Source organism: Primulina huaijiensis, chromosome 1 (assembly GCF_012295235.1).
Source record: "Primulina huaijiensis isolate GDHJ02 chromosome 1, ASM1229523v2, whole genome shotgun sequence".
Classification (NCBI taxonomy): Eukaryota; Viridiplantae; Streptophyta; class Magnoliopsida; order Lamiales; family Gesneriaceae; genus Primulina; species Primulina huaijiensis.
The window spans coordinates 1,358,897-1,385,538 of record NC_133306.1 but is presented as its reverse complement, the minus strand read 5'-3'; the positions used below and the strand labels follow the sequence as shown (position 1 = coordinate 1,385,538).

The 26,642-nt window shown below is 33.6% G+C and overlaps 2 protein-coding genes across 2 annotated transcripts; one reads left to right on the top strand and one right to left on the bottom strand.

The window, feature by feature from the left end:
- Positions 1–1,168: 1,168 nt before the first annotated feature.
- LOC140975003 (uncharacterized) lies at positions 1,169–2,965 on the bottom strand. The gene is made up of 3 exons (XM_073438496.1): positions 2,597–2,965; positions 1,931–2,272; positions 1,169–1,848 (listed from the first exon to the last, which is right to left on the bottom strand). Exons 1-3 carry the CDS (start codon positions 2,924–2,926, stop codon positions 1,366–1,368), a joined length of 1,155 nt encoding a protein of 384 aa, XP_073294597.1. The 5' UTR covers positions 2,927–2,965; the 3' UTR covers positions 1,169–1,365.
- A 5,122-nt stretch (positions 2,966–8,087) lies between these two features.
- On the top strand, positions 8,088–10,053 carry LOC140974940 (scarecrow-like protein 15). Its single transcript, XM_073438433.1, has one exon. It carries the CDS (start codon positions 8,341–8,343, stop codon positions 9,901–9,903), a length of 1,563 nt encoding a protein of 520 aa, XP_073294534.1. The 5' UTR covers positions 8,088–8,340; the 3' UTR covers positions 9,904–10,053.
- The last annotated feature ends 16,589 nt before the right edge of the window (positions 10,054–26,642 follow it).

The following is a 26,642-nucleotide window of genomic DNA, read 5'->3' as shown; positions in this document are numbered from 1 at the left end:
TTATATAATGATTAAAAGAATTGTATTCAACTTTGTGTTTAAGAAAAAAGCAAAAATATTGTAAAAGGAAATTTTTATTCACACGATAATTTTTTCTATAGATATTAGTTCTTTATTATATCTTAAAAGATAATTAATATAAAAATCTCTCATAAATATTTAAGACAAAAACTTGTGTGAGACGGTCTCACGGGTCGTATGTTGTGAGACAGATCTCTTATTTGGGTTATCCAAAAAAAATATTAATTTTATGCTAAGAATATTACTTTTTAGACAAAAACTTGTGTGAGACGGTCTCACGGGTCGTATTTGTGAGACGGATCTCTTATTTGGGTCATCCATGAAAAAGTTTTACTTTTTATGCTAAGAGTATTACTTTTTATTGTGAATATGGGTATGGTTGACCTGTCTCACAGATTAAGATCCGTGAGACGGTCTCACTTGAGACCCACTCTACTTTTTATTGTGAATATCGGTAGGGTTGACCCGTCTCACATATAAAGATTCGTGAGACAGTCTCACAAGAAACCTACTCAATATTTAATACATCACAAAAAATTTTGGGCACTATTGGTAAATTTTGTGATATATATATCTTTTATTTATGTCATTAAATTTTAATATAGATATGATTGACTCGTCTCACTAATAAAAATAAGATTGTATCACCAAAGACCTACACTTAAAATATTCATCATCTTTTTAAAAAAAATATATATCCATCCTCTTTAAATTAAGGTTAAGAAGTCTTAAATCTATAAAAATACATGATAATATTCTCCCACTTAATACATAGGGAGACATTATTAGTAATTTAATATAAACACATCAAAATATTTTTTTTGAATCTTTACTTGTTTTTATTACATTTTTTTGTTTGTTTGAATATAGTATGCAATAAAACCCATATTTCTGGCCCATTGTTGAATAATACTCTATCTATACCAAGTCTAATATTATTTTTGGTTGGTTTTTGTGCAGTCCTCTATTCACAAAGCTCTGACACTGTAATAATAATGCAAATCTCTGATAAAAAAAAATTGAATATTGGAGGAGGCATTCTTTGTCACATTTGAATTTAGGTGTGTGTATTAAAATATAAACAATTTTAAATAATAAAATTCAGTATATCATATTATTACTTGTAGTCTAATCATAAAAATATATATATGTAAATTTAACTGCATTACTCATGAGAGATGAGATGATAAATCGATACATATTTGTAGAATTTGAGTAAAAATTGAATGAAACAACGCTTTTGAAATAATCATATCAAATATGTCATCATCTCAACATGTGATTTGAATTCTAACAACTGTGAAACAACAAAAACTGCTGAAAGTTTGTCACCTTCTTGCTGAGTTATTTTAGCTTAAAATCAGTTGGAGGCATGAAGAATTCAGAATTCAAACCGGAAACATTGAAATCGACCTCTTCGATTTTCCAGGATTCTTCCAATTCCCTTTTGTGATTTGCAGATTGCTCCCCATATCTAAAAACAGTGACAAATGTCTTCCCACTATGTGCAATATTCACATTATCTACATACTTGTAGCCTTCGATCACAGATTCCATGCTCGTTTCCCAGAAAACGTCGCCATCATCTTTACTGGTTTTCACTGTGAGTAATCTGGAATCCTCTAACTTAACCAGCAGGCCGGATCTTTGGCTAAAGTATCCCCATAAAGTGTGATGAATGATTTCGGATTTCGGGCTGCTCTGTGCTTCTAATGTAGATTGGCTTGCATCTAGCTTTAGTATGAAGCAATCTTGGTCGTTTATGATTTTTTCGCCGATGCATACTGCATCGATGAACAAATTGGCTATTGAACGTGGATCCAGGCCCTGTAAAAGTTATCAGATCATGAATAGGAAAATGACAGCGGAGTCGAGGCGGAATGTTTCGAAAATGAAGCATCATAATTACCTGTAAGAATCGACGTAAAGGTCTAGGAGGACCCTTCGACATTGGCCTTTGCTGATTCGAGGACTGTCTCCAAGCAATCTTGCCATTGCTTCCTGATATAACCTTGCATCCCGAAATCAGCAGCTCTAAACACCACTTGTCTGGATTCTTCTGCCACAGCACGAAGCCTCCCGCTTCCTCCGTGCTCGTGACCTTGACACTTTCATTATCACCTTGATGAAAATCTGATGCACTGATCTTAACCTGTCCTATCGCACACATGCTGTTTACCGTGTTCAGTGCCGGTTGCCCTCCTGTTGCCGCTATGTACTGTTGCACTATGTATTTGGCTGTTGAAGCTTCCTAAAATGATGAAATTTAGAAAAGAAAAGTGGTTTGCAATAAATTATGTATATGTTATAAATATTGAAGGGAAAATAATCAATTTAATTGTTATATTTCTAATTTTTCAAAGTTTTGTTTTAATTATGTAATTTTGTTTTTGTTTTTATTTGAGTCTTATTTTGTGTTAGCGCTGTCGAAGCATGACACCGGTGAAATATCACAAGTTTTCACTCAAATTCCTCATTGTCATGCAAGCATTACAGTAATTTTCCAAGAAATAATCAGAAGATTAAAATCCAAAGAGAAATTAAAATAAGGCTAAAATGGGCATCGTTTCCTTACAATGGAAGCATGTTTAATGGGACGATGTATGGATTGATCCAACTGAACTTGCATAGGTATAAGAGGAGATCCCACAAAATACAGAAGAAAGCTCAATTCGTTGTATCTTCCGGCAATGATCGGCGAGGACCACTTATCGGAAGTCTGAGCTTTCATCCACGTCGCCATGTTCTGCCACCGCACCGCCACATTATTCCCCATCCTGGTGAACATGTCCTCCGGGATGGGCACCTCCAACACAGTCTCAAGCCCGTCTTCCCGGTCGAAATTCGGGCACATTTTTCGAATGAAATTAGCTTGTTTGTTCTTCTGCAGTGCGTTGGAATGCATTACTACTTTGCCCGTTTCTTTGCTGGAATTGAGATTCGAGCTAGGATTGTATATCTGGCGTAGAAGAGATCAAAACCGGGGTTGTTTGTGTAGAACAACATGATGACTTATTGGACACCTGGAAGGTTGCCCATGTTTTTAGGGTTTTGTGTGGACATGATCACTTATTGGAATTGATCTCATCATACTATAATTAGGTTTCATTAATATAAATATAACAAGAAATATTCATTTCTTTCATATGCACCTCATCATTGAATTTGTAATATTATAATAATAATAAGCAAATCTATTTTTTCAGAATGATAATTTTTTTTATCATATATATAAGTTTTTATGAGACAGTCTTATGATCAAATTTGTGAGACATATATTCTATTTGAATCATCCATAAAAAAATATTATTTTTATATAAAAATTATTGCTTTATATTATAAATATGGACGTGGTTGATTCGTCTCAAGAATAAAAATATGTGAAATCATCTCACATGATACCCATTATTTTTTATTTGGATTTTTAGAAATGACATGAAAGTAAATGAATTGAATAGACATTTAACAGTTTTTATATATTAAAAAACCAGAGAAAATTCTAAACATTAATTTTATTGGTTTGCCAGATTTGACAGCTTATATCGATATTTATAAAATTTATGACCTTTTTTTATCTACTTAATTACACACTTTTCGTAAATTAAGTCCACACGATATCAAGTTCCATTTGCGCATAGTAATGCATCATCATCAAATTACAGCGAACAAGATTTAGTTTTCTGCAAATGACATTAAACTCGAAGGTGGAGTTGTGTATAATCAGTCAAGTCAAGTATGGAGAAGCTCCACTTGCTTGTTCCTATTCTTGGAACTTATGGCGCCTTTGCTGAATATTTCCTCCATCTCCTCCAGCCTCCGGCCACTCGTCCGGTAAACAAAAGTACATGAAGAACCATGAAAGATATATATAAAACAAATTATCAAAATAATAAATATCAACCGCAACATGTGTATGGAGATTCAAGACACCAATGAACACCAACCGTAACATGTGCGACTTTTTCATTCGCTATCTTTGCAACAATGTCTGAGGTCCTGTAATTTTTGAAGCCTGTCGACTTTTTAATAAGTTGAGGCTCAGCATCCAGTCTTCTAGCTAGTTGTAAGGTTTGGCTACAAAGATAAGACTTCTCAACAGTTTAAATTCTCAACTATGAGTCGAGTTGCTTCACTGAACTTTGATTTGAACTATTCCAACATGATGAGTCCAAACAGAAGTTAAATTCTTTGTTTTGGTACGGTATCGATATATGTCATTTTATACCAAAAAAATACCTTATATTTTTTAAAAATTTAAATTTATTATTTAAAAATATTATATATTTTTTAATTTATATATATTATTTCGGTATTTTGGTATATATCGAAAATTTCAAATTTCATACTGTTACCGTACCGAAAATTTCGGTATCGATACCATACTGTACCGAAAATTTCGATAAATTCTGTATTTTTCGGTACGGTAACCTCGATATATCGAAAATTTGGTTTTTATTCCACCCCTAGTCAAATATTGAAATTAACAAATAAACACACTTATTCGAATTACATGGGATATATTTCATCAAATACAAAATGGTATAGTATATACCATCACTTAAAAATAAATATATATTTTTTTGCTGGGATTTGTAAGGCCTATATTGTTGCTTTTAATGATTTCGTTATTCAGAGAGCACGGCCCAAGTCCTACTCAATATGTTCGAATATTTTACCCTTACATATTAAAATTGGTCGATTTCACAACTTCACTTCTGAAATTTGAATTACTACCACTAATTTTTTTTTAACTGAGGGAGAGTCCCTTGTGATAGATGCTTACAATTTCTTCTTAGTAATAATCTTTATTTTTAACATAAAAAACTTTCATGAGATCGTCTAATGAGTCAATTTTATGAGACATATCTCATATCTGATCCAACTGATCTTGGAAAATATTACTTTTCATTCAGATTATGGATCGGTTTGATCCGTTTTACAGATATAAATTCGTGAGATTATCTCACATGACACCTACTCTTTATTCTAAAATGAAACAATATATAATCTTCCGCGAGCATATAAACTTATGTGGTTTCCAATGCCCTTCCTTATTTTAACCCACAAAAAAAAAACCCTTCCTTATTTAATAGAGGAATGGATTACACGTGAAAAAAACGAAGGAATCAAATACACATATTACATATTGTGGTCACAAAAATTAGATTTAAAAAGTCAATGAATCAAAGGGTCAATAATATCATATGTTATATGATATAATATATATAATTTGAAAGGACCATTTACCATTTTATTCTATTTGTGATGGCTACTTGTTTAATTAGTGCAATCATGAATGACCTAAAGCACTTTACATTTTTTCCATTGCTTTTTGGAATTAATGGTGTCCCATATCTTTCTATGATCGATATCAATCAAAGAATCTTGGGCCAAACCAAATATCACCCCTTTGCTTTTGTATCCCACAAGCTCCAAATTCTTTATTTATTAACTTTAATCTATATCAAGAATTTGTCACTTAAAAAACATCATATTTTGTTTCCGAAATTGCTCTCACATCAATATATTTTTTCTCTAGATTGTTATTGCAACTTGTTATTCATCTCAAATTACACTATGAGCACTCACTTATTCAATTAAACATAAAACTAAGCATATAATTAATAATTTTTTTTAAAAAAAATTATATAAATTATGATTATAATTTTACACGATTATATTCTCTAGTTTGTATTATTCATTCTCTTTTTTACCGTCACAAATCTATATATATACACTATTGGAATAAAAATAATTATATTAATTCATATAATTACATGGACCTTACCTAATTAATATAAGATTCAAATAATGTATTGATTGATTTAACCCAAATGAAATGCGATCGTTTTTAACAATTATATACAAATATACTGTTATTAATTACGGCAAAAACTGCGATTAAAAGAAAAGTTGAGTTATATATATTAAAATATAATTATGTGAAGAAAAACATATATAATCACTCGTGTAATTTGATCCGTCCAACGTGTTTCATGATTAATAGCTATTAATATATATAAATTTTTTATTTAAAGCAAAAAGACTCAAAACGTCGATCTTTTAAAAGTTACGTGCTTTTTCCATAAGTTTCTTTGGTTGTGGTACGTACATGCATGGACGGATGGATTTTAAGATTTTTTGATTTTTAATTTCCCCCGAATTATTTTTATTTATTTATTTATGAAGTTAATTAATTGGGATGAGAGATTTTTTCGTTTTTGTATACGATTTATGACCAAACATGCGTGTATATATCATGAAAATATAAAATATTTTTGATCTAGGAATATTAAGTTATGTTTGGACAAGTACTTTAAAAATATCTTTATTGCTTTACAAATGAAAACAAATCTTAAAGTATATGTTTGGACAAGATTTTCTTAAAAGTTTTATAAAAAATGTTTTTTTTAAAAAATATGTTCTCTAAGTATACTTTTTAAAGAATTGTTGAAACATGTTTGTTGATGTTTTTAAAACATTTTTAATTGTAAATGCATTTTTTATAAAACAATTGCAGTCTAAACACGTACATATTTTTCTTACAACATTTTTTAAAAACCTTTTATAAATTTTTTTTAAAAAAAAACACTTTTATAAATACTTAACCAAACGGAGAATGTGGATTGATTTTATTTTTAAATATGTCGCAAAAGAGTTTCATTTCCAATAATATTTGTCAAAAAACAACAAGAAATAAGAGGTATATACTCAACTGTTGAAGCTTACATTTCGTATTCTAATATAACATATTCTTAATGATTTAATTTGACTCAATTGTCTTCTTTCCTCGTTGAAAAAGCTTCGTCTAATTCATGGTTTCTATCGAGTCCAATTTCAATTTATAAATCAAATTAAATGAAATGAGATTTTTCAAATTAGTTACAAAAACCCAAAGTCGGTCTTAAATTTCAATTCAAAAAAAAAAAACACGTGTTAGAGAATTTTTGGGAATTCAGAAAGTAAAAAGAAACAAACGAAGTTTGAGGTTATTAGATTGAATTGGAATTGAGCATATTCTTTAGCTAGCTAACACTCCCACGGCTTGGACTTTCCAAAGAAAAAGAAGATATATTGGCAACATCTTTAATTTGCCATTCCTATTCCACTAAACCAACCCTTTTCTTTGTTTTTCTCGAGTGCTGCCCATACCAATTCAAATTACATTAATAAATTGGGGAGTAAGTCTCTTGTGAGACGGTCTCACGAATCTTTATCTGTGAGACGGGTCAACCCTACATATATTCACAATAAAAAGTAATATTCTTAGCATAAAAAGTAATACTTTTTCATGGATGACCCAAATAAGAGATCCGTCTCACAAAATACGACTCGTGAGACCAATGTTACTCCCCCCAAATTTTGACAATTCCAATCATTTTCTATTGGTATTGATGATGTAACACTACACACATTAGCGCCATGTCAGAGTCTCGTCAGAAAAAATATTAAAATTGAAAAAATAACAAAGATAACGAATCAAAACTAAAGTTTAACAACTGAAAAGATCAAAATCGCAGATAGTACTGAAATACACGACTAATATTGAAGTTTTCACGAAAATATATATATCCCTTTTCCATAACATACAACAACAAGAGTTGTCAAAAGCCACACTCAAACAAAAAATGAATTGATAATGGGCAAATGAGGCAATGACAGAAAGCCAAGAATATAAAAAAGAGGCAGTAGTATTGCAACAAATAAAAAAGTTCAAAGGCTTAAAGAACAAGCTTCCAAGAGATACATCCATCAATTAATACTTTAGTCTTCCCACCTACTTATGAATTGTCCATTCTTGTATACCAATATTAATCCCCAATAATCAAAGACAACTGGAGGTCAATTTCGATATATGGTGGCCAAACAAAATTTATATAATCCTATCTTAAAATTTCCATTTAAATGAAGACAAACTCAATATATGTTTATTTTAAGGGAAAATTGCATTTTTTGTTCTTAGGGTCACCACTTTGCGATTTTGGTAATTTGTGTTGAAATAAGACTAAAACCTAAATTTGATAATAAATACGACCGAAATCAAAATGCGGTTTTCCTTATTTTAATTCGAATATTTCAACCAAATTCGAATCATTCACATTAATATATATTCAAAGTCGAGCTCAGATGAAAAATCAAATCGATTTTGGACTCGATCTATATATTTTGATTTGTATGAGCCAAGTAGTTACGTGTACCCTAACTAGCTAGATATTCCGATCCATTCCATGCATGCCAAGATAAAAGGCCATCCATCATCACTCCACAAAGCCCCGCAGTCCCCATTTTCTTCCTTCTTCCTTTGCCTGTAAATTATTCATGCAAGCAATGAAAGTACCCTTCACTGCCAACAACGTAAACGGCTCCCAATTACCAATCAACACATACAAGAATCCGGCCACCGGCTCCCCCTACGAACCCAAATCAGTTCTTGAAAACTGCGGAAGCCCGAGCTCAATTGCAGATCAAAAGCCCGTCTCCAATACTGCTTCCGACAAAATTTTAATCTCAGGCTGCGAACAAAATCTTCAACTGGGAGAAGAAGATCATGAGCGGTTCAGCCAAAACCTGGAGGATTGGGATTCTTTGATGAGAGATTTGGGTTTGAATGACGATTCCATCAAAACTCAGAACTCGAACCTCCCAGCTTTTTCTGCTGTTTCCTCGTTTGATTCGATTCAGTTCGTGCCAACTGATTTTGGGATACTCCAGGATATTCAAACAGACAACACCGCACCTCTGAATCTTTGGGCAGGTGACTTGAATAGCTGCAACTGGGACACGGGTTCCGAAAGTCATGTAGACGATTTAATCCGGCTCGCGGAGTGTTTCGAAACCAACTCATTTCAACTCGGGCATGTGATATTAGCAAGGCTCAATCAGAGCCTGACGTCTCCTGTTGGCAAACCTCTCCAGAGAGCTGCCTTCTACTTCAAGGAAGCTCTTCAATCCCTGCTCACTGGATCTAATCCGATGGCTCGGCCTGCCAGTTCTTCGGAGATAATTCAAACTATCAAAGCCCATAAGACATTTTCAAGCATCTCCCCAATTTCCATGTTTTTGAGTTTCACGGCTAACCAAGCCCTTCTTGATGCTCTGGACGGCTCCAAGAATCTCCACGCAATTGATTTCGAAATCGGGCTCGGAGACCACTGGGCTTCTTTCATGAAAGAACTGGCTTGTAAAGCCGACTCGTATCAAGACGCACCGCCGGTGCTTCGCATCTCTGCTCTTATTCCTGAAGAGTATACGGTATATTCGAGGCTCATTAGAGATAATTTGACTCAGTTTGCTCGTGAGTTGAACATAAAGTTTGATATAGATTTCGTCCTGATACGAACCTTTGAATATTTGTCCTTCAACTCCATCAAATTCATGGATTGTGAAAAGATTGCCGTTCTTTTATCTCCATCGATACTCCGGCGAGTGGGGTCTGGGTTTGTCAACGATCTCCGACAAATTTCCCCGCTCGTGGTGGTGCATGTGGATACAGAAGGACAGATGGGATTTGGTTCAACATCGTATCGGCAGATTCTGATACATGGTCTGGAGTTTTATTCTACGGTTCTGGAATCTTTGGAAGCTGCTAAATTTAACAGCAGCGGCGACTGGATGAGGCGGATAGAGACTTTCGTGCTCTTTCGTAAGATTGTTGAAGGGATGGAGGCGGCCGCTTGCAGCCGCTGCGTGACGCCAGTAAGAGAGGCGTTGGTGGCGGCGGGGCTGAGGCCGGTAGGGTTGAGCCAATTCGCTGAGTTTCAGGCAGATTGGTTACTGAGGAGAGCGCAAGTTGGAGGGTTTCAGGTGATCAAAAGACAGGGGGAGATGGTGCTTTGCTGGCATGACAGGCCACTTGTCGCCACGTCATCATGGAGGAATTAATTAGTAGCTGTTGGTTTATCAAATGTATAGTTGGAAAGAACTTAAACATCACAATGTGGATTGAGTAGATATCGACATTATCTACATGAGTAGCATATATGTCACATAGATTTAATAATAATATAATAAAAAGAGTAAGTTTCTTGTGAGATGGTCTCACAAATCTTTATCTGTGAGACAGATCAATCCTACCGATATTCACAATAAAAAGTAATACTCTAGCATAAAAAATAATACTTTTCATAGATAACTTAAATAAAAGATCTGTCTCAAAAAATAAGACTTGTGAGACTGATAATAGAAGTTCAAATCGAGCAATCTTAAACGAGCCAAGCTCAAGCATGATACTGTTTGATTTGGGCGACGTCGGCACCCCCATTGGGGGGAAAGAGGACTACGATATTAAGAAGAATTGTCCATAAACAAGTTAAAGAATTCAGTAGCTCAACCATTCATTCCCTATCAAACAATGAGGCCGTGGAACAAGATAAAAATACAGGTGCCGAAGGCACAAAGGCCCTACTGCCTAATTATGGAAAATTTACTTTAGAAAACAATTTAGAAATATCAATGAAGAAAAGGTTGCCCTTGAGGATGGTGGGCTACCAAAATTTTGTATTTTGAATCAAGAGGACATATGGATGATAGAGAAGAAATTGCGTTCAATGACTCTCAAGATGACGTGTTGGAGGATGATTTTGATACCTCTGAATCTAACAGCCATGTCTCTTGTCAATCAAAGTCTTCAGCTCACACAGTCGAAGAGATAGCGGATCTTAAGGAGATTTTTTCACCACCACTGGGACTTTTGCCAAATGCCGGGTCATATCAACCTGAAAACGCGAAACCTTTAGTGGGAGAGGTACTATCCTGTTTCCATTTATCGTTTCTTAATCATTTTTTCAAGATTCATTTTATTCTCCCTGCGTCGTTCTTTATTCTGGGGCTGTCTAGTGGTTTCTTAGGAGGAGGGCAAATGAGGATAGATGACAAGCCGGGTTTAGAGAGATTAAAATCCAAAGGGACTGAGGTAGAGATAAAGTCTTGTGCTGCAAGTACGATTTCGGGAGTGAATTCAGAATATAAGTGTTGGGAATGAGTCAAGAAATCAAACAATGTTTTAAGTAGAGAATTAAACAGATTGAAGTGTGGGATTAACTACGACAAAAGCTCTACTTCGAAGGGTCCAAATCTCTTGTTATGAAAATATGCTCTTGGAACATCAGAGGGGGAGGGACAACAAGAAGGCGGGAACTTTTTCGTACCGTTATACGCAAGGAAAAATAAGATAGCGTGGTGATTCTAGAAACTAATAAACAAATGGTGGATAATCGATTTGTTGCAAGTTTGTGGAAGTCAAGATTTTTTGATTGGGTAAATTTACCTGTGTTAGGGACATCTGGGATATTTTAGTAATGTGAGATCCTAGAGTGGTGGTCGTCAATGACAATCTGATAGGAGAATTTTCGGTTTCGATTGAGATTCGATGGAATGATGATATCAAATGGTGGTTCTCAGCTATTTACGGACCGTGCAAGCCAAGAGATAAATAGCTATTTTGGGACGAATTGGCGGGTTTGAAATCTATATGCGGTGACAAGCGGTGCTTGGGAAGAGATTTTAATGTGGTCAGAAACACAAGAAAAAATATGAATAGCCTTTGAAATACTACCAGCATGCCATGTTTTGACACTTTGATAGAGGAATTGGGATTGCATGATTCGCAATTATTGAATGCAAAGTACATATGGTCTAACTTTAGGGCCAACCCGATATGCAGCCGTTTAGATAGATATTTGTTCTCCCGGGATGGATGGAAATTTTCCCCACTTTCAGACAAACGATGCTACCCATAACTACATCGGATAACTTTTCGTTGTTGTTTGATACAACTAAGCTGAATTGGGGTCATGCGCCATTCATGTTTGAGAATGCTTGGCTGTCCCACCATAATTTTAAAGAATCAATCTTGTCGTGGTGGAACAAGGGGGTTAATCAGAGGTGGGAAAGGTATTGGTTTATGAAGAAACTCAAAAGAGTAAAGGTTGATCCTAATGGAATACATAGGTCTTTGGTAATGTGGGAGTTATATGCACGGAGTTGGCAAACAAAATTAATCAATTGTACGAATTAGAAGCTAGGGGAACTTGGTCGGATACTCTCACGAGGAAAGAACGGCGAGGTGTGAATTGGAAATTTTGTCGTTTAGAAGGTTCCAAATGGAAAGTCAAAAAAGCAAAAGTTAGATGGTTGAAGGATGGGGGATCAGAATTCACAATTTTCCTACAATCGAAGAAATAGATCAAAGATAGATAAGATGGAACGGGAAGATGAGTCTTTGGTTACGGATGAGGGTCAGATTGAAGAAAAATTTATCGGCTTTTACAAGAATCTTTATAGGCAATTAGATGGCGATTGTGGGGAGGGGGGATTCGATGGGTTGGAATGAAGTCCTTTAGATATGATTGAAGCTGAGGAATTGGAGATATCGTTTTCGGAGTAAAAGATTGAAAAATTTGTGTTCGATAGTGATGGATCCAAAGCTCTAAGACAAAGGGACCCATTATTCCCTTTATTTTTTTAACCTAGTGATCGATAGACTGGGGCGTATGGTAGAAAGGTGTAAGATAGCGATTGATTTAAAGATCGTTTGTCCATCTTTGTTTCAGATTTCTACATCACTTATCAAACCAATTAGTTACTTCATCAGTGTCGTTAATCTCTCGGTCAACTCAAACTTTGACTGGGATGTGCGTTTTAAGAGAGATTTAAATGAGGTCGAATTGGGAGAGTTTTGCACGTTACCAGGGGTCTTAGATACAGTCAATTTGGAGTTGGGCACAGAGGGTTTTCCGGTTTGGCAGGGGGATCCTTCTGGTTCGCTTTCTGTTAGGTCTTTCTACGACTCTTTTTTCCTGATTAGCAATTTTACTTTACTCTCGTATTACAAAATCAACTATTAATTATCAGACTTAGTCAGAGATTTAAAATTTATTTACAGTCGACGATAGTGTAGTAGCCATTGTGGGGTGTGTGTTTTGCGGATCTCTCATCCGCCTCTTTGTAACTTTTCTCTACTATTCTAATAAAATTATAGTTTCAAATAAAAACAATATCAATTGTAACTTACTGGCTAAGATTTTGAAAGCTCTAATAAGTAAGCAACTATCGGCTTGCAACAACAATTACATCGTTTGCCGCGAATCTGTTAACTCTATGTCTTTTAACCAAAAAAAAATACTTATTAGACTAATGAGTTTTCGTACTAAGTTAAATTAATTTTTTACCCTTGAATCAAATTGGATCTGTGCATGTAGACCTCGATTTCAATCTATTATTAATGACAAGGACATCACAATGTGTATATCAGTCCCCCGTCGACCCATAAAATCCTCTCTTGATGTGAGAGAGCAGCCATGATCAAAGAGTTCGTTTACGTCAAAGTAGTATAATTTTGAACCGTCGATCGATAAAAATACTACAAATGCGAGAAAGCATATCTCAACAGATGCAACAATACAGACATGTGTGCAAGATCGGACCTGACCTTGATCACGGACTGATGATAAAAATTTAGTTAAGAGATGAAATTATACAATTTTATATTACCAATTTATTGCGTAGTCTCATCTTCAGATTACTATCAGTCAAAACAAAACTCATTTTACTATTATACTGGCAATGTTGCTGTAAAAAAAAATTCAAATAGCTTGTTAGTAATTAAACTTGGAAAGTATTTCATCCATTGTTCAAGAACCTAAATTCAATTCCTGGATCAATTGATAGAATTTTCAAGAAAGCAAGTGCAATTCGAGAATAGTGGGTTACAAAACTAAGTTTTACTTGAGCATTTCCCAAAATAAACTATTAATTATCAGACTTAGTTAGGGAATTGAAATTTATTAACAGTCGACGATAGTGTAGTAACAATCGAGGGGTGTGTGTTTTGCGGATCTCTCATCCGCCTCTTTGTAACTTTTCTCTATTATTCTAATAAAATCATGGTTTCAAATCAACAAAAAATAAAAAAAATCAATTGTAACTTACTAGCTAAGATTTTGAAAGCTCCAATAAGTAAGCAACTATCGGCAAGACCCTTGCAACGACAATTACTTCGTTAGCCACGAATCTCTTAACTCTATGTCTTTTAACCTACAAGAAAAAAATACTTAATAGACTAATGAGTTTTTGTACTAAGTTAAATTAATGTCTTACCCTCGAATCAAATTGATTCCGTGCATGTATGCATCAATTTCAATCTATTATTAATGACAAGGATATCNATTGTTATACATGTCTTTGTCAACACTTTGTGGTGGAGTAGGTACATAGACAAAATGATAAGTGCATTAGGTTCAAACCATTTTCTTTCGCATCATCTGAGCCGTTCTTTGAGCCTACCCTGATTCATAGACCCCTAGTGAACCAATTTTGAGCCTCAGCCTTTTTCTTTGAATAAAAATAACCACATTACAAGCCGTGAAAAATCCTTTTTGTTGGTTATCCCCTTTTTTGAACCTTGAATTGGAGAATCATGTAAACTTTTCACAAATAGCATCACTCAATCCAAAATAGTGTGAATTGTTGGGATTTAGTCAATCTCGAATCCTTATAGTCACCGTCTACAAAAAACAAAAAAAAAAAAAAAACAAAAAAAAACAAAAAAATAGAAAAAAAAAGAAGTAGACGAAGTGACAAAGAAAAGAAGAGCAAACAAATAAAAAAAAATGCTCTTGATTGTTATAATGAGATATAAGAGTTTTTAGATGCAAATTGTTTTTGTGAAAAGTGCATATGGTTTCTCCAATTCCATAGCTCATTGTTTCCTTTTATCCTACCTTACCCCTAGCCACGTTACAACCCATTTATAGCCCTTCTTGTTTGTGTATTTTAATTCATTCATTTAGTGGAAGGATGTGATATATTTGCAAGCCTATGGTAAAAATTTTCAGTGCATTTGACATTAGAGTTTGTTGATATATATATCCTAGACACTAATGAGCGGAATGAGCGAATCTTGTGAGGAGTTGTTAAATCCCATGCATTTTAATTTCTACACATTCTGATTGCAGTGATTGTTCATGATGTTATTTTGTGGGATGCTCTGAAAGTAAAATGTCTTGTTGCATGAAAAATGTTTTGGATAAGTAGAGGAAGCGGAAGGAAGACGAAAAATTGAGATAATGAGTTGATCTATTGTATGCTTGAGGACAAGCATCGTTTAGGTGTGGGAGATTTTGATAGGCTCGAAATAGTTAATATTTTATTTTCATATTTCCCATTATTCTAACCTCCGATATGTTTAATTGACACATTTTTGTGTAATTTTATTATAGGAGGAACTTTCACGGTCTTGGAGCAAAAATTGAGTTAAAAAAGGCGATATTTATCACATTTGAAGTTTCCAAGATATAGTTTGAAAGAAAATGGCCAAACCAGAAGAGGTCCGGGAATAAGGCGTGGCCACGTCTTGTGATGATATTTCAGCTGCCAAAAAGTACAAAGAGGGAAAATATAGATAAAATATTATCTATTATTTTATATTTTAAGATTTAGGGTTAATTAAGATTAGTGGGCTTTTTTTAGCTTAAATAAAAAAGGCCCAAATCTACCACTCCAGCGGCAGCACAAGAATTAAAAAGATCTCTCCAACCAATTTCCAATCTCACGTAACACAAGTACAAGGGAGGAGGCAGAGAAGATTTTTCATCCAATCACTAACAACTCACGTGGAAGGCAAAGGATTTTTGTGGTGTCAATTTTCCTTTGAATTTAGTTTTCATACTTTTGTTTATTTTTCTTTATTTAACTTTCATGGAGATTGTATATCAAATCATGTTAGGCTAATTTTCTTAGTTTGATTCAAGGGATAATCTACTATTTTAATTTTATCACTGTGAGGTTTTGTTTTTTTGGATTTAATATTCTTGTTATTCCAAGTATTTGTTGATTTATATTTAATACTATGAAAGTTGTATCTCGGTTAATCTGACAATTTAATTCGTTATATAATTTTCTACTGCTAGCCATGAATTCAGTGATCCGTGATTGTCATGAATGATTGGTACACGAGTAGCATAGATTAGATGTGTTGTGCTATCATAGCATATTTAGTCTAAATAAATCAACGAAACTCGATCTATCAATTGCAGCTATCTCGGTTCTTAGATTTTAGGATTAACTGTTTTCACAAAACTGAAATGCTATTTTCAATTAATATGGAACGCTATCGTACCCAGTTAATTACTAATAAGTTTTGACTGGATGCTGGGTTTGGTCAATTAATTTAGGAAAACACAAGAATTTTAGCGGCTATCCCTATAATTTTAAGGTTAATTGCTTGTAATAACATGAATAAATGATTGGTTAACCGATGAACAATGAGATAATTAAATAGTAGAATCCCTTTGAATCAGTATTTCTCATAATATATTTTTCACTTTATTTTCGTCGATTAATTTTCAATTCTAGATTCAATATTTTGTCTTGCTTGGTAATTTTAGTTTAGGCTATTTTATTTAGTAATTATCAAAACAAATCCCCCCTTCTATTTTTATTATCAAAAGAAATAAATCTACCGTTCCCTGTGGATTCGACCCTACTCACCATTATACTCGTTTTTATTTAAAAGAGTAGGAATTAAATTGGTGGTCAACGACAGCACAGGGTTGCAAAACTAAGGTTTAGTTGAGCATGTCCCAAAATGAACTATTAATTATCAGACTTAGTCAGAGATTTGAAATTTATTTACAGTCCACGATAATGTAGTAGCCATTGTGGGGTGTGTGTTTTGCGGATCTCTCATCCGCCTCTTTGTAAATTTTTTCTACTATTATAATAAAATCATCGTTTCAAATCAACAAAAAAAAATATCAATTGTAACTTACTAGCTAAAATTTTGGAAGCTCTAATAAGTAAGCAACTATCGGCAAGGCCGTTGCAACCACAAGTATTTCGTTTGCCGCGAATCTATTAACTTTATGTCTTTTAACCTACAAAAAAATACTTATTAGACTAATGAGTTTTTGTACTAAGTTAAATGAATTTATTACCCTCGAATCAAATTGGATCTGTGCATGTAGACATATATTTCAATTTATTATTAAGGATAAGGACATCACAATGTGTATATCAGTCCCCCGACGACCCATAAAATCCTCTCTTGATGTAAGAGAGCAACCATGATCAAAGAGTTCGTTTACGTCAAAGTAGTATTATTTTGAACCATCGATCGATAAGAATAATACAAATGCGAGAAAGCATCTCAACAGATGCAACAATACAGACATGTGTGCAAGATCGGACCCGACCTTGATAACGAACTGGTGATAAAAATTTAGTTAAAAGATGAAATTATACAATTTTATATTACCAATTTATTGTGTAGTCTCATCTTCAGATCCATATCAGTCAAAACAAAACTCATTTTACTATTATACTTGCAATGTCGCTGTAAAAAAGCTCAAATAACTAGTCAACAATTAAACTTGGATTGTATTTCATCCATTGTTCAAGAACCTAAATTCAAATCCTGGATCAATTGACAGAATTTTGAAGAAAGCAAGTGCAATTCGAGAATGGTGTGTTACAAAACTAAGTTTTACTTGAGCATGTCCCAAAATCAACTATTAATTATAAGACTTAGTCAGGGATTTGAAATTTATTTACAGTCGACGATAGTGTAGTAACCATCGAGGGGTGTGTGTTTTGCGGATCTATCATCCGCATCTTTGTAACTTTTCTCTATTATTCTAATAAAATTATCGTTCCAAATCAACAAAAAAAAAAAATCAATTGTAACTTACTAGCTAAGATTTTGAAAGCTCCAATAAGTAAGCAACTATCGGCAAGACCCTTGCAACAACAATTACTTCGTTAGCCACGAATCTCTTAACTCTATGTCTTTTAACCTACAAAAAAAATACTTATTAGACTAATGAGTTTTTGTACTAAGTTAAATTAATTTCTTACCCTCGAATAAAATTAGATCCGTGCATGTAGACATCGATTTCAATATATTATTAATGACAAGGACATCACAATGTGTATGTAAGTCCCCCGACGACCCATAAAATCCTCTCTTGATGTGAGAGAGCAGCCATTATCAAAGAGTTCGTTTACGTCAAAGTAGTATAATTTTGAACCGTCGATCGATAAGAAAACTACAAATGCGAGAAAGCATTTCAACAGATGCAACAATACAGACATGTGTGCAAGATCGGACCTGACCTTGATCACGGACTGGTGATAAAAATTTAGTTAAGAGATGAAATTATACAATTTTATATTACCAATTTATTGCGTAGTCTCATCTTCAGATCCCTATCAGTCAAAACAAAACTCATTTTACTATTATACTTGCAATGTCGCTGTAAAAAAACTCAAATAACTAGTTAGTAATTAAACTTGGATGGTATTTCATCCATTGTTCAAGAACCTAAATTCAAATCTTGGATCAATTGACAGAATTTTCAAGAAAGCAAGTGCAATTCGAGAATGGTGTGTTAAAAAACTAAGTTTTACTTGAGCATGTCCCAAAATCAACTATTAATTATAAGACTTAGTCAAGGATTTGAAATTTATTAACAGACGACTATAGTGTAGTAACCATCGAGGGGTGTGTGTTTTGCGGATCTCTCGCCCGCCTCTTTGTAAATTCTAATAAAGTATCGTTTCAAATCAACAAAAAAAAAAATCAATTGTAACTTACTGGCTAAGATTTTGAAAGCTCCAATAAGTAAGCAACTATCGGCAAGACCCTTGCAACAACAATTACTTCGTTAGCCACGAATCTCTTAACTCTATGTCTTTTAACCTACAAAAAAAATACTTATTAGACTAATGAGTTTTTGTACTAAGTTAAATTAATTTCTTACCCTCGAATCAAATTGGATCTGTGCATGTAGACATCGATTTCAATATATTATTAATGACAAGGACATCACAATGTGTATATAAGTCCTCCGACGACCCATAAAATCCTCTCTTGATGTGAGAGAGCAGCCATGATCAAAGAGTTCGTTTACGTCAAAGTAGTATAATTTTGAACCGTCGATCGATAAAAATACTACAAATGCGAGAAAGCATATCTCAACAGATGCAACAATACAGACATGTGTGCAAGATCGGACCCGACCTTGATCACGGACTGGTGATAAAAATTTAGTTAAGAGATGAAATTATACGATTTTATATTACCAATTTATTGCGTAGTCTCATCTTCAGATCCCTATCAGTCAAAACAAAACTCATTTTACTATTATACTGGCAATTTCGTTGTAAAAAAATTCAAATAGCTTGTTAGTAATTAAACTTGGATAGTATTTCATCCATTGTTTAAGAACCTAAATTCAGTTCCTGGATCAATTGATAGAATTTTCAAGAAAGCAAGTGCAATTCGAGAATTGTGGGTTACAAAACTAAGTTTTACTTGAGCATTTCCCAAAATCAACTATTAATTATCAGACTTAGTTAGGGAATTGAAATTTATTTACAGTCGACGATAGTGTAGTAACAATCCAGGGGTGTGTGTTTTGCGGATCTCTCATCCGCCTCTTTGTAACTTTTCTCTATTATTCTAATAAAATCATCGTTTCAAATCAACATAAAAAAAATCAATAGTAACTTACTGGCTAAGATTTTGAAAGCTCCAATAAGTAAGCAACTATAGGCAAGACCCTTGCAACGGCAATTACTTCGTTAGCCACGAATCTCTTAACTCTATGTCTTTTAACCTACAAGAAAAAAAATACTTATTAGACTAATGAGTTTTTGTACTAAGTTAAATTAATGTCTTACCCTCGAATCAAATTGATTCCGTGCATGTATGTATCAATTTCAATCTATTATTAATCACAAGGATATGACAATGTGTATATCAGTCCTCCGACGACCCATAAAAACCTCTCTTGATGTGAGAGAGCAGCCATGATCAAAGATTTCTCTTACGTCAAAGAGTATAATTTTGAATCGTCGATCGATAAGAATACTACAAATGCGAGAAAGCATCTCAACAGATGCAACAATAAAGACATATATGCAAGATCGGACCTGACCCTGATAATGGACTGGTGATAAAAATTTAGTTAAGAGATAAAATTATACAATTTTATTTTACCAATTTATTGCGTGGCCTCATCTTCAAATCTCTATCAGTCAAAATAAAACTCATTTTACTATTATACTGGAAATGTCTCTGTAAAAAACTCAAATAGCTAGATAGTTATTAAACTTGGATAGTATTTCATCCATTTTTCAAGAACATAAATTGAATTCCTGGATCAATTGAGAGAATTTTCAAGAAAACAAGTGCAATTCGAGAATAGTGGGTTACAAAACTAAGTTTTACTTGAGCTTGTTCCAAAATCAATTATTAATTAAAATACTTAATCAGAGATTTGAAATTTATTTATCCAAAATCAATTATTAATTAAAATACTTAATCAGAGATTTGAAATTTATTTACAGTCGAAGATAATGTAATAGCCATAGTGGGGTGTGTGTTTTGCGGATATCTCATCCGCCTCTTCGTAACTTTTCACTAATATTCGAATAAAATTATCATTTCAAATAAAAAAATCAATTGTAACTTACTGACTAAGATTTTGAAAGCTCCAATAAGTAAGCAACTATCGGAAAGACCCTTGCAACAACAAATACTTCGTTTGCCACGAATATCTCAACTCTGTCTTTTCTCTTACAAAAAAAAATACTTATTAGACTAATGAGTTTTTTTACTAAGTTAAATTAATGTCTTACCCTCGAATCAAGTTGGATGCGTTCATGTAGGCATTGGTTTCAATCTATTATTAATGACAAAGACATCACAATGTGTACATCAGTCCCCTGACGACCAATAAAATTCTCTCTTAATGTGAGAGAGCAGCCATGATCAAAAAGTTCATTTACGTCGAAGTAGTATAATTTTGAACCGTCGATCGATAAAAATACTACAAATACGAGAAAGCATCTCAACAGATGCACAATACAAACATGTGTGCAAGATCGGACCTGACCTTGATCATGGACTGGTGATACAAATTTAGTTAAGATTTGAAATTTAACCATTTTATTTTACCAATTTATTGCGTAGTCTCGTCTTCATATCCCTTTCAGTCAGAAAAAAACTCATTTTACTATTATACTGGAAATGTCGCTGTCAAAAAACTCAACTAGCTAGTCAGTAATTAAACTTGGATAGTAATTNAAAACCCTTGCAACAACAATTAAGTAAGCAACTATCGGCAAGACCCTTGCAACCACAATTACTTCGTTAGCCACGAATCTCTTAACTCTATGTATTTTAACCTACAAAAAAAATACTTATTAGACTAATGAGTTTTTGTACTAAGTTAAATTAATGTCTTACCCTCGAATCAACTTGGATCTATGCATGTAGGCATCGATTTCAATCTATTATTAATGACAAGGACATCACAATGTGTGTATCAGTCCCCCGACGACCCATAAAATCCTCTCTTGATGTGAGAGAGCATCCATGATCAAAGAGTTCGTTTACGTCAAAGTAGTATAATTTTGAACCGTCGATCGATAAGAATACTACAAATTCTAGAAAGCATTTCAACATATGCAACAATACAGACATGTGTGCAAGATCGGACCTGACCTTGATCACGGACTGGTGATAAAAATTTGGTTAAGAGATGAAATTATACAATTTTGTTTTACCAATTTATTGCGTAGTCTCATCTTCAGATCCCTATCAGTCAAAACAAAACTCATTTTATTATTATACTTGCAATGTCGCTGTAAAAAAGCTCAAATAGCTTGTCAGTAATTAAACTTGGATGGTATTTCATCCATTGTTCAAGAACCTAAATTCAAATCCTGGATCAATTGACAGAATTTTCAAANAAGTGCAATTCGAGAATGGTGTGCTACAAAACTAAGTTTTACTTGAACATGTCCCAAAATCAACTATTAATTATAAGACTTAGTCAGGGATTTGAAATTTATTTACAGTCGACGATAGTGTAGAAACAATCGAAGAGTGTGTGTTTTGCGGATCTCTCATCCGCCTCTTTGTAACTTTTCTCTATTATTCTAATAAAATTATCGTTTCAAATCAACAACAAAAAAAATCAATTGTAACTTACTGGCTAAGATTTTGAAAGCTCCAATAAGTAAGCAACTATCGGCAAGACCCTTACAACAACAATTACTTCGTTAGCCACGAATCTCTTAACTCTATGTCTTTTAACCTACAAAAAAATACTTATTAGACTAATGAGTTTTTGTACTAAGTTAAATTAATTTCTTACCCTCTAATCAAATTGGATCCGTGCATGTAGACATCGATTTCAATATATTATTAATGACAAGGACATCACAATGTGTATATCAGTCCCCCGACGACCCATAAAATCCTCTCTTCATGTGAGAGAGCAGCCATGATCAAAGAGTTCGTTTACGTCAAAGTAGTATAATTTTGAACCGTCGATCGATAAGAATACTACAAATGCGAGAAAGCATTTCAACAGATGCAACAATACAGACATGTGTGCAAGATCGGACCTGACCTTGATCACGGACTGGTGATAAAAATTTAGTTAAGAGATGAAATTATACAATTTTGTTTTACCAATTTATTGCGTAGTCTCATCTTCAGATCCCTATCAGTCTAAACAAAACTAATTTTACTATTATACTGGCAATGTCGCTGTAAAAAAACTCAAATAGCTAGTCAGTAATTAAACTTGGATGGTATTTCATCCATTGTTCAAGAACCTAAATTCAATTCCTGGATCAATTGACAGAATTTTCAAGAAAGCAAGTGCAATTCGAGAATGGTGGGTTACAAAACTAAGTTTTACTTGAGCATGTCCCAAAATCAACTATTAATTATCAGACTTAGTCAGGGATTTGAAATTTATTAACAGTCGACGATAGCGTAGTAACCATCGAGGGGTGTGTGTTTTGTGGATCTCTCATCCGCCTCTTTGTAACTTTTCTCTATTATTCTAATAAAATTATCGTTTCAAATCAACGAAAAAAAAATCAATTGTAACTTACTGGCTAAGATTTTGAAAGCTCCAATAAGTAAGCAACTATCGCCAAGACCCTTGCAACAACAACTACTTCGTTAGCCACGAATCTCTTAACTCTATGTCTTTTAACATACAAAAAAAAAATATTTATTAGACTAATGAGTTTTTTTTTTTATTTAAATTAATTTCTTACCCTCGAATCAAATTTGATCCGTGCATGTAGACATCGATTTCAATATATTATTAATGACAAGGACATCAAAAGGTGTATATAAGTCCCCCGACGACCCATAAAATCCTCTCTTGATGTGAGAGGTAGCCATGATCAAAGAGTTCGTTTACATCAAAGTAGTATAATTTTGAACCGTCGATCGATAAGAATACTACAAATGCGAGAAAGCATTTTAACATATGCAACAATACAGACATGTGTGCAAGATCGGACCTGACCTTGATCACGGACTGGTGATAAAAATTTAGTTAAGAGATGAAATTATACAATTTTATATTACCAATTTATTGCGTAGTCTCATCTTCAGATCCCTATCAGTCAAAACAAAACTAATTTTACTATTATACTGGCAATGTCGTTGTAAAAAAACTCAAATAGCTTGTTAGTAATTAAACTTGGATAATATTTCATCCATTGTTCAAGAACCTAAATTCAATTCCTAGATCAATTGATAGAATTTTCAAGAAAGCAAGTGCAATTCGAGAATGGTGGGTTACAAAACTAAGGTTTACTTGAGCATGTCCCAAAATCAACTATTAATTATCAGACTTAGTAAGGGAATTGAAATTTATTTACAGTCGACGATAGTGTAGTAACAATCGAGGGGTGTGTGTTTTGCGGATCTCTAATCCGCCTCTTTGTAACTTTTCTCTACTATTCTAANAGTCCTCCGACGACCCATAAAATCCTCTCTTGATGTGAGAGAGCAGCCATGATCAAAGAGTTCGTTTACGTCAAAGTAGTATAATTTTGAACCGTCGATCGATAAAAATACTACAAATGCGAGAAAGCATATCTCAACAGATGCAACAATACAGACATGTGTGCAAGATCGGACCCGACCTTGATCACGGACTGGTGATAAAAATTTAGTTAAGAGATGAAATTATACGATTTTATATTACCAATTTATTGCGTAGTCTCATCTTCAGATCCCTATCAGTCAAAACAAAACTCATTTTACTATTATACTGGCAATTTCGTTGTAAAAAAATTCAAATAGCTTGTTAGTAATTAAACTTGGATAGTATTTCATCCATTGTTCAAGAACCTAAATTCAGTTCCTGGATCAATTGATAGAATTTTCAAGAAAGCAAGTGCAATTCGAGAATTGTGGGTTACAAAACTAAGTTTTACTTGAGCATTTCCCAAAATCAACTATTAATTATCAGACTTAGTTAGGGAATTGAAATTTATTTACAGTCGACGATAGTGTAGTAACAATCCAGGGGTGTGTGTTTTGCGGATCTCTCATCCGCCTCTTTGTAACTTTTCTCTATTATTCTAATAAAATCATCGTTTCAAATCAACAAAAAAAAAAAATCAATTGTAACTTACTGGCTAAGATTTTGAAAGCTCCAATAAGTAAGCAACTATCGGCAAGACCCTTGCAACGACAATTACTTCTTTAGCCACGAATCTCTTAACTCTATGTCTTTTAACCTACAAAAAAAATATTTATTAGACTAATGAGTTTTTGTACTAAGTTAAATTAATTTCTTACCCTCGAATCAAATTGGATCCGTGCATGTAGACATCGATTTCAATATATTATTAATGACAAGGACATCACAATGTGTATATAAGTCCCCCGACGACCCATAAAATCCTCTCTTGATGTGAGAGGTAGCCATGATCAAAGAGTTCGTTTACGTCAAAGTAGTATAATTTTGAACCGTCGATCGATAAAAATACTACAAATGCGAGAAAGCATTTTAACATATGCAACAATACAGACATGTGTACAAGATCGGACCTGACCTTGATCACGGACCGGTGATAAAAATTTAGTTAAGAGATGAAATTATACAATTTTATATTACCAATTTATTGCGTAGTCTCATCTTCAGATCCCTATCAGTCAAAACAAAACTCATTTTACTATTATACTGGCAATGTCGCTGTAAAAAAACTCAAATAGCTAGTGAGTAATTAAACTTGGATAGTATTTCATCCATTGTTCAAGAACCTAAATTCAATTCCGAGATCTATTGACAGAATTTTCAAGAAAGCGAGTGCAATTCGAGAATGGTGGGTTACAAAACTAAGTTTTACTTGAGCATGTCCCAAAATCAACTATTAATTCTCAGACTTAGTCAGGGATTTGAAATTTATTTACAGTCGACGATAGTGTAGTAACCATCGAGGGGTGTGTGTTTTGCGGATCTCCCATCCGCCTCTTTGTAATTTTTCTCTATTATTCTAATAAAATTATCGTTTCAAATCAACAAAAAAAATCAATTGTAACTTGCTGGCTAAGATTTTGAAAGCTCCAATAAATAAGCAACTATCGGCAAGACCCTTGCAACAACAATTACTTCGTTAGCCATGAATCTCTTAACTCTATGTATTTTAACCTACAAAAAAATTCTTATTAGACTAATGCGTTTTTGTACTAAGTTAAATTAATGTCTTACCCTCGAATGAAATTGGATCCGTGCATGTAGGCATCGATTTCAATCTATTATTAATGACAAGGACATCACAATGTGTATATAAGTCCCCCGACGACCCATAAAATCCTCTCTTGATGTGAGAGAGCAGCCATGATCATAGAGTTCGTTTACGTCAAAGTAGTATAATTTTGAACCGTCGATCGATAAGAATACTACAAATGCGAGAAAGCATTTCAACATATGCAACAATACAGACATGTGTGCAAGATCGGACCTGACCTTGATCACGGACTAGTGATAAAAATTTAGTTAAGAGATGAAATTATACAATTTTGTTTTACCAATTTATTGAGTAGTCTCATCTTCAGATCCCTATCAGTCAAAACAAAACTAATTTTACTATTATACTGGCAATGTCGCTGTAAAAAAACTCAAATAGCTAGTTAGTAATTAAACTTGGATAGTATTTCATCCATTGTTCAAGAACCTAAATTCAATTTCTGCATGATCAATTGAGAGAATTTTCAAGAAAGCAAGTGCAATTCAAGAATAGTGTGTTACAAAACTAAGTTTTACTTGAGCATGTCCCAAAATCAACTATTAATTAAATCCTCTCTCAAAATGTTATTTCTTTTCAACAATATTTTCTATTCTCAGACAATTTTATCGTAAACAATGATGAAAAGAAAAACTGAAAATGGGTTTGGTTTGTGCTTTTGATAATTCCATCATGCACCTGAATTGATTAGAATGCGAAAACTAAACCCTCAAATTTAAAGAACAAAGTTCGATGATTCTAACATTCAATCAATGTAATAAATGTGGTTCAATCAAGTTTGGAAAATTTCTTGAACAGTGCCCGATTATTACGAATCTCGAAACCCAAACCTAAAAAAATATACTAACATTTCTTTCTAAAACTTTGTTGGCGTCAAGCTCAACTTAAAACTTGAGTTTGTGCTTGGAGTAATAAAAAAGGAGGATTCAAAATCGGCAATGTTAAAATCTAGCACTTTAGACCGGATTTTTCTATAAAGTGTTGCTCTAGTGAAATTTGGACTTTTGATTAATAAACTCAAAATCCACTAAAACACGAGACACACA

Bases quoted from the DNA above. Each gene is read 5' to 3' on its own strand.
- LOC140975003 (XM_073438496.1), bottom strand. From the start codon at position 2,926: ATGCATTCCAACGCACTGCAGAAGAACAAACAAGCTAATTTCATTCGA. The intron at 2,273-2,596 runs GTAAGGAAACGA...TCATCATTTTAG, and splicing joins CCATTAAACATGCTTCCATT to GAAGCTTCAACAGCCAAATA. The intron at 1,849-1,930 runs GTAATTATGATG...TAACTTTTACAG, and splicing joins CTTTACGTCGATTCTTACAG to GGCCTGGATCCACGTTCAAT.
- LOC140974940 (XM_073438433.1), top strand. From the start codon at position 8,341: ATGCAAGCAATGAAAGTACCCTTCACTGCCAACAACGTAAACGGCTCC.